At 35.6% G+C, this 9,259-nt stretch overlaps 1 protein-coding gene across 1 annotated transcript; it reads right to left on the bottom strand.

Moving 5' to 3' along the window:
- Positions 1 to 208: 208 nt before the first annotated feature.
- On the bottom strand, positions 209 to 8,619 carry LOC137824026 (phospholipase D beta 2). The gene is made up of 10 exons (XM_068629447.2): positions 6,577 to 8,619; positions 6,179 to 6,292; positions 4,911 to 5,105; positions 4,286 to 4,534; positions 4,130 to 4,198; positions 3,868 to 4,015; positions 3,114 to 3,262; positions 1,836 to 2,015; positions 1,100 to 1,300; positions 209 to 703 (listed from the first exon to the last, which is right to left on the bottom strand). Exons 1-10 carry the CDS (start codon positions 8,272 to 8,274, stop codon positions 410 to 412), a joined length of 3,297 nt encoding a protein of 1,098 aa, XP_068485548.1. The 5' UTR covers positions 8,275 to 8,619; the 3' UTR covers positions 209 to 409.
- Between the last annotated feature and the right edge of the window lie 640 nt (positions 8,620 to 9,259).

Below are 9,259 nucleotides of genomic sequence, written 5' to 3'. Positions count from 1 at the left end.
CAAAATAACTGAAATTTCCACCTAACAATGAAGTATTCATTTTTGTTCTTCTTCTTCTTCTTCTTCTCATATGTTCTGAAATCAATTGTTTTCATTCTTTTATTCAGAATAATGTATTTATGGAAAGAGTGAGGTTATCTTTTGTTTCAAAAAATAGTATATGTTATCAATACATGTGAAATAACCTTAAACTGGTGCAACAGAGATAGTACTATAAGGTTTATCCACACATGTTTCCCTGATCTTTGTACAAGTGTGGTGTCTTTGTTTAGTTGGATTTTGGGTTGGTAATGGTATTTGTTTCTTCCTCTATCTCCATACATTTAAAAAATTGTTCCATGTTGTAATTTACACACATCTTATCCTATTGGCTAGCAGAATGTGAAAAACTAAAACCAATGGATTCTCATCAAATGGTTAGATTCTCCTTCATGGCAAGAAAAGATCCAACTATTTTTCCTCCCACATCAGGGAACTCTTCTTGGTCTGGAAGTGGTCTAACCTTGCCCTTTCTATCAACTTCTACAGGGTATTTCAGTAGATGCCCTTTCATCTCTGTTATTTCATTTGCTGCAAATTGTTTCCAGTTCATTTCTCCCATTGCTCTAACCCTGCTTACACATTCAAGACTCTCAGGTTGCAAGAAGCAGTCCTCAATTGTTCCTGTGTGTTCTGCCCAAAGTGACATCCTATATCCATGGATCTACATAAGAGATTCACAAAATATTGCTGTTAGGTTATACATGATTACATGTTAATGGATTCAATAATGTATTTGCCGAAAAATCAAATCAAACCATACTAAGATCATTCATTGTTATCTTTTTGTACATTAAGTATACCAGAGTCAGAATATGCATGCAAAATCTCATTTGATGACCCCAAAATAATACCAGTGAGTGTTTTATTTCTGGCTGAAGTGAATAATCTTTCTGCATTTGAACAGTGTTTTTTAGAGGAAAATTCTGTTTAATATATTTACATGAAAATTTGCAGTTTCATCTTTTCAACTTGAACAACACAAGTGAAACAAGAAATTATTATATTAATAAATATCTTAGCAAATATCAGTAGCCAAATAGTAATGTAAAACACTTACTTGACCGTGTGGATAAGTAGATTGTGATTTTGCCCATGTATGATAAGGTTGATAGGCGCCCATTGCAATCTCACTGTCCCTTGTTCCTTCCATGGAGCGCTGGTTAATGTTTGCAGACCCCAATATCACATATTCATCATCAACTATCATGCCCTTTGAATGAACATAAATCATGAAACGTTGGCTATTTCGGCTAGCCACCTGAAAATAGAGCAAGAAGGCACAAAAGTTTTACTAGAGCATCCACTAAATAAAGATTGCATGCCCAATATAAGACAAACAAACTCTTGCTAGGATAGATTCTAAATGACTCTGATACCATATTAAGAAGTGAATTTTATGCCTAACTCAACCTTATAACTTATAAGGTGAGGTTTGTTTTGCACCCACTTATAAACTATGAACTGTCCTTATCTCTAGATGATGTGGGATCTCCAACAATTATAAACACCTATATGGAAATTGAGTAAAAATTACCAAGACACTTGGATAGAGCAATAGAGTACTATCTGATATATTACAACTTGTTATGTTCTGATTGTCAGAGCAGTTTGCATGCTAACATATTAAACACTTATCTGGAAGCATTTATCCCCCTAATAGACATTTGGTACTAGAGAAATCTATATGGACTCCTTGTTTCACATAATGACATTCACAAAACTAATGTGGTATGGTAGCAGAAAAATATAATTGGGAAGAGTGCAACAAGGGAAAGGGGGTGTTAGTAACATACTTGAGGACTATTTGCTGGGGGAGGAGCTCCTGTCGCACTAACATTATCATGCGTACTTATGACCTCTCGATTACCAAGACAGAAAAAGTTCAAATAATCTTGTGGAGAAAATGCTGCTTCAAGCCCTGCTTCAACCAAAGCCTTGTAAACGGTCTCATACATCATTTGCATTGTTTTATTCTGCAAAATTAAGAAAATAATTTCATATTAACAAATGCAATATCCAAGTACCAGCATCTGCTATAACTTTTTCAGTTAACATTTGGAAGTTTCAAGTTTTCAACAGTTGACTCTTACCACTCATTTGGCTGAAGATTAAAGATTCCTTAATTAAGAAAATTTACGGGGTTTGATTTCCTTTTTCCTCTAAGCCATAGTACTTGGAATCATGAGATAACAACAATTAAATGAAGAAGAAAGATGATGTTATTCTAGCTCTTTAAAATTATGATGGTCACAATGGTACTCTTTCTTGAATGACTATACGTTATAATCATAGCTAGAGATATGATTTGATTATGTTAAACATATGATTTGATTACACTAATTAGGGAGATATAATATGATTTGATAGGGAAATATCTTATCCAATAGATATTTATTTTATTCCTTATTATTTCTATCTCTTCTTATAAACAAGAGCGCTCATGCGTACAAAACACAATTACAAGTAATCATTTCAATATGGTACACTTATTCTAGTGTGATATTTGTTAGAATTATTATGTCACTCGATATCAGACCACCAAGCCTCATTAGAATAAACTCTATTCTAACACAACCAAGCCTCATTAGAATAGACTCTATTCTAACACAACTAGGCTTCTACGTGTATAACTTCGTGAATTACCGTTTTAATGGATATAAAATAGGCTTTGATAGTAACAAATAAAGTATATAAGTAGATAAAAATTTCATCTTACAAATTGGTTTTGTAGAATTGAGTTAAGTTTAAATCACTTTTTAAGATGGTATTAGACCATTGTCCGTGACCTGCTTTGTTACTAATATATTGTTAGGCCATAGATACACTGGTCCTAATTTTGTCACACTGATTTTCTCTTCAGCTACTACAATGCTTGACCCTCAGCCAACCACGATCATGAACCAAATAAAATAGAAGAATGGAATACGAAAATGATCTAATATGACAGTGATAGAGCAGACATATAATGTGATGTAAAAGTGAACAATTTCAAATTAAAACCAACTCAATAGTTCAATAAAATCCTTGCCAAAAGTAGAAACTTGACTTTCATATTGTGTGCTGAATCATACCTGCCAAAATAGAATCCTTTGCGTGGCAGCCCCTGTTGGAACTCCTTCTGGCCACATGGGAATAACAACATACACTGCAAATCTTTCATTTGCTTTTATCTTTTCAGTAATCTTTAGAGCAATTTCCATTGGGATTAAGTTATTAGCACCTGCCAAAGTAAGAAAATTAACACATGAAAGATTTTCAAAATAAATTTGTGGCACCGCATTGACATAGAAAAGATACAGTTGATAGAGGCTTGCCATGGCCATTCCTATATTTTTTTTGCAACGAGTTTTTTCTGTAAAGCCTCAAACCATATATAAATTGAACATTTAGCTGTTTATTTTATTTATTTCATCAGGGCCAATTCTATTTGTTCCTGTAACTCACCCTACCTTAGGAAACTCATCACAAGCCTTAGCCTATAATCTGTGAAACCAATGTACAGAGTGGTCATTCAGAAATATACCATTTTCCCCCTTCAACTTGAAATTAGTAAAACAAACAGCAGTTGAAAATGTCCAATTCAACATGACATGATCTAGTAGGTGTAATATACATGTGTTGCTTCTATGTATAATCCAAGTGACATGCTGAACATCTGAAAGATTGTTTTTCTATTACATAATGCATAGTTTACTCGATTAAACTGGTTAAAGATTAAATCTCCAAGATGGATTCTGGTTCAGGATGATTATGTTCTACATAACTTCCAGAATAGTATTGAATGCAATTATAAGCAACAATTACACATAAAGAGGAGTTCCATACCAAGGTCTTTATGTTGACTCCAATTGTATGAAGAGCCGATAAAATATTGATTCTCTATATAAATGTAATGTTGTGCAGCACGAATAGCCTTAACATATGCTGTATGTATGCTCATGTCAATCAGCACATTCTTTCCGCATACCAGGTTCTGGAAAAATACAAAAAGCCTTAATTCCACAGTACATATAGCACAAATTGATCAAAGTTTGATGGGTATACCAAGTCCAAAAAAGATAAATTGAAATCAAGGCTTTTTATTCACCTTGCTTGTTGCATCTTTTGGATCCTTCGGAAACCCCTTAACCGAATTTGAATCAATTGAACGAAATATCTACATTCCAAAGTAAACAGAACCAATAATTTCATTTTATAGAGCAAATTAGAAAATAATTGCTTAGCATTATTAGGTAACCAATACCTGAACATGCCAAACATCAGGATCATCTTCACCAACACTTGGAGCATCATTGATGCCAATAAAATCTGGAATTCTTTCCAACCTTAGCAAAGCATCATCGTATGAAATTTTCAACTTTTTAATGCCGTGAGGTTTTGAAGCTTTTAACCAGCGCTCCTCAAAGTTAGTTAAAACATCATAAGCTGCTGGACCATCAATTTTAGAATGCAAATCATGCCATGGCTCCCGTGGACAACCACCAACATTACCCTGTCATGAAATTTACTCTTATTATAGAAATTAATTGGTCTGTGTATTTCAAATAATAATAGTTAGAAATTGCACCTAACAGATTTCTAGATACAAATTCCACCATGATAGAAATATCCTGCTGAACATTTCCTTCATAAACTGTGGCTTTTATTGATAAATTTCAGTTGTGCGAGTAGGGTACTTGAATATAAGTAACAATATATCAATGAGAGCTGCACTATACACAGCATGTAGTGATGGAAATTTTATCTTATAAAAGAATGGGAAAAAAAAAATTGCAGCTGCTTTCATTCTTTGGTACCATATCAAGAAAATGGTAGAAAACTGAAGCTAATCTTCATTGGTCAATAATGGAATCTGAAATAGAGATTACCGTGAAAGTAGGGTTGTGGTAGTCATCCTTATGTGCCGTATTCAATGTTCTAAAAAGAGGATGGTGAGGAGTATCATATCGCCCGTCACACAGATCAAGTCCACCAACAAATGCTATAATTTTTCTTCTATTACTTCCAGCATCGGCATCCACAATAACAGTTTTCTGATGATGTGTATATATCGTTCCAACTTCCTAATAAGAAGAAGACAAAATATCAATGTTGAACTTTGAAACCAAAATTGTAGATGTGATAACATACCAACAGATCCAACACAAAAGAAAGAAGATATAACAGCTTCAAAATTGAATCTTGTCCAAAAGTATGATCCATGAAGTTTTAGTTTCATTGTGTGCTGACTAATTGATAGATAACATAGAGCTCGAGTGAATTGAATTATTCATTGATGTTCTGATCTCACTATCAAGCAAATGAGTTGTAGTCTATGTAGCACAGACACTGATACGACACGGACACGGAGATACGTATAATCTCTAAAATGTAGGATACGGAGAAACGAATCTATATATTATATAATTATAAATTATATAAAGTGACAATGAAGATTTTTGTGCACAAGTATGTTTTAGATTTTTTTAAGCAAAATCAGAAAAATGTTTTTCATGGCTGGTTCAAAAGAATTTATTCCTTATTTTTATAATCATAATAAAATTTATACAATAAGTTTGAGTTTTTAGAAAATTAATGTATTTCTCTTTTTTAAAATTGTGTTAGAACCATGTTAGAATTGTCAGAAATCCAACAAATTTTTTGAATTAGACACTTCACTACGAGTGTCGGTGTCCGATACGTACGAGTGTCGGTGTCCGATACGTACGAGTGTCGGTGTCCGATACGTACGAGTGTCGGTGTCCGATACGTGTGTCTGACACGGACACGCTATTTAAGAGGAGTGTCCGAGCCTCATACTGTAGTTAGTAAGTAAATGCATTTGACTGATTTATCATCAAGTATGCAGAATAGTACACTTGCAGACTTGGCATATAGTTTTTTGTTTGTGTCGTTAAACACTTAAATCCAGTCCAATCATCACGTTCACAATTGTGTGCTACTATATAATTTGGTAATCTACCAAATTTAGCCACACTATCAGCAGTAAATCATAACACAACTGTTTAAGTCCCAAAAATGCAAGGTCTAAAAGAATGACATCAAAGAGAAACAATACTCCAGCACTATCCATAGACACTTGAGCATAAACTAATAAAAAATATTCCAATTAGTAAAGTAGTTGTCAAAACCAAACCTTTTGCTTGATCCAGCTATGACGTTTACCACTGCGGGGACAAAGAAGCACTTGCACTGAAGAGTGCTTGAAAAATCGTCGAGTTTCCTCATCATGAGTTGCCATGACACCATCCTAAACATAAAGTCCAGAGTGTCTCAAAACTAAAGCTTAAAGCCCAACAACAAGTAGTATATCACTGTCTCTTGAACAACAGTTCATTGCAAAAATCACAATTTTTTTCATTTCTCCAATTCAAAAATAGGTACAAGTTGCAAAGTCCAAAAAAATATAAAAGGTTTATCCAGGAACAACATAAAGCAAGGATGTGCATGGCATACAATTGGTAATAAAATCCAACCAGTCAGTTGAAGCATGGCAATGCAGAGATATGTAACAGAAAAAGCTGTTTTACTCACTGTTTTATAACCTAAAATGCTTCTTGATGTAGGATCATCCCAGATAAGCAGAAGCACTCTTACTCCTTCCTGTGACTTTGACCTTAGAAGCTCACCCAAGGAATAATCTGAAGAATAACCAGCAGCATCTCGAACCAACCTTGCTTTGTGCCACACTGACCACCCTGTAATATAAATCAAACGCCTAGCTTGACCTATGGCCTCAAACATATCTTGCCAACACTTTCCATGCACATAGTACATCCCACTGTCAAGCAACACATTAGGGAGGCTTCCATCTGGAACATGAGCATCTTGATACAGAGTAACGGTTCCACCTTTTCTCAGAGGAAAGTATGTCCCAGGAACCCCTATGTATTCAGGCCCTGCTCCAACTCCTTTGTGATAAATGCTCACTTTCTCCATAGGTATGTACTGAATGGATAGGCTCAGAACAGCACCTTGCTTACATTGCTTCCCATTACTATTCAGGATTGGGAAGATTCCTTCAACCTTTTCTCCTGAGTATATTTTCTCAACTGGAATTGCCACAATGCCAATGAGCTGTGAACCCACAATATCACTGTCTTTAACAAGAAAGTGTACTTCTGCAGCATGATGTGCAACAGGAACATAGAAATGTTGCAACCAAACAGGGTTTTCAGAGTTGCTGATGACATAAGTCCTCCCAAGTACAGCATTGGATATTAAAATCGATACATAAGGATCACTAGTAATCTTCTTGTTCATAGTTCCTTCAATTTTATTGCTCACACTACCAGGCAATTTACCAAACATATCCCCCAAAGTTTTGTGAAACATGTCCATGTTTGGAAGATTCTTGGCTTCATGGACCCATATATCTAAATTTCCATGGAGGAGCAAAACTCTCAAGGACCCTTTATTCTGCGCTGGAACAATCTGCAAATTCTGACCATAAACTGATTCATTAAACGAGCCAGAAAAATCTGAAAGCCTCAAAGAATCCATCCGAGTGGGGTAGGAGGATCCCCACCCGGAGAAGGAGTTATTAGAATATCCATAAAACTCCTCTCTCTTCTGTTGCAACTTGGGAACTGAAATGGAATGCATAAACGGTTGCCCTGCAGGCGCAGGAGGTGATGCAGGAGCAGTTGGCTTGCCATCATCAGACAACCTAACATTGTTCATAAGATCATCCAAAGGGGGGTAAGAAGAACCCTGAGAAGGCTTGGAACTATGACTAGTTTGTGACACTTTACCTTCTGCAGCAGTGCTTGTGTTCTCCTGCCAATAGGGACCAGAGAAGCTATTGGTGTGGGAATGGATATCAGGAGGAGGCGAATAGGACTCCTTTGGTGGATAATAGTATGGAGGCGATCCATGTTGGAAACTGGCATGGTGAAGAAGGGGAGGCCTGGGAGAACCATGATTTGGTGGAGGCACATGGTAGGGATAAGGATAACTGGGAGGAGGAGCATAAGCTGGTGGAGGAGGGTGAGGAAAGTCCATAGAAGGAGGATAAGAATACTCAAAATGGCCAGAATGCATAGGCCTAGGAGGTGGATGGTGAGAATAGTTGAGGGAATGTGAAGAAAGGTAAGGATATGGAGGATAAGGAAGATGTGCATATGGATCAGGAGCTGAACCTGGAGGAGGAGGGTATGGTTGACGAGGGTCAGAAGGGTATGCATAAGGGCTCGGATACCCGTATGGAGAAGATGATCCATAGTTATCCATCACACAGAAATTTTCACTCTTGCGAGATAATATCACAGCTAAAATCACAATTTGATTCTCAACACAAAAGGGTAATGAAAGAATACAGCAAAATCAGATTGGAGCCAATGAAACAAGAATCGGTGGAAATTGAATTTGAATCGGTGCAGCAGATAGAGATTTCAAAAGGGAGAAAGGTGAATTAGTGTGATCGAAGGATGAGATTGTAGCTGATGAAAATTTTGGATGAAATGAATAAACCCAGTGGAAAATTCGATGAACACGAAGAAGAAGAACACGTCCAGGGAATGGAAGTCCACGTCGGATACTGACATGGCACGTTATTTAATATACCTAACTTTTCTTACATTTTTTTTCAGTTTTTCTAGGTAAAAATGTTGTCGTTCCACGTGGGCAAATTTGATTGGATGTTATAACGGTCATGCACACCTGAGAAAAAATCTTAAACTTTGTTATACACGACACTGAAAAACAACAACAACGGAACTTTTGGGATTAGAAAAATAATAACTTGCTTCAGTAATAAAACTATATATTTATATTACAACAATCCCAAAATATATGGTGTTTTTCTTTCATTTTAATATTTCATGAACCAAATATACAAGTTTGTCAGATTCTCCTATCATATGCGTGTACCATATCATTTTTAACCTTAGTGAAATATCTTGTGTGTCCTTAATAAACAATGTAAAATGTCTATTATATCTTAATAAAATAAAACTTAAAGTTTTCATTATGGCAATGTATTCCTCTAAAGCAATCCTTACTTACCTAATTCATGACACCCAACACACACCACTAAGTTCTTAAGGTACAGCGGAGAGAAAAAAAGTTGTCATTTACGGAAGAGGAGAATAACTGTGTAGTGAGAACTGTTACACAGTGTAGTGCAGTAAGTTTTCGTAAATTGTGTGACTTCTAAATATCTATACTTGTAAGTGTTTTTCTATTATGAACATGCATATCCGAAGTTGTATCGAAT

This window comes from Phaseolus vulgaris, chromosome 8 (assembly GCF_051622355.1).
Source record: "Phaseolus vulgaris cultivar YP4 chromosome 8, ASM5162235v1, whole genome shotgun sequence".
Taxonomy (NCBI): domain Eukaryota; kingdom Viridiplantae; phylum Streptophyta; class Magnoliopsida; order Fabales; family Fabaceae; genus Phaseolus; species Phaseolus vulgaris.
The sequence above is the reverse complement of the archived record's forward strand: the minus strand, read 5'-3'. Positions and strand labels throughout refer to the sequence as shown.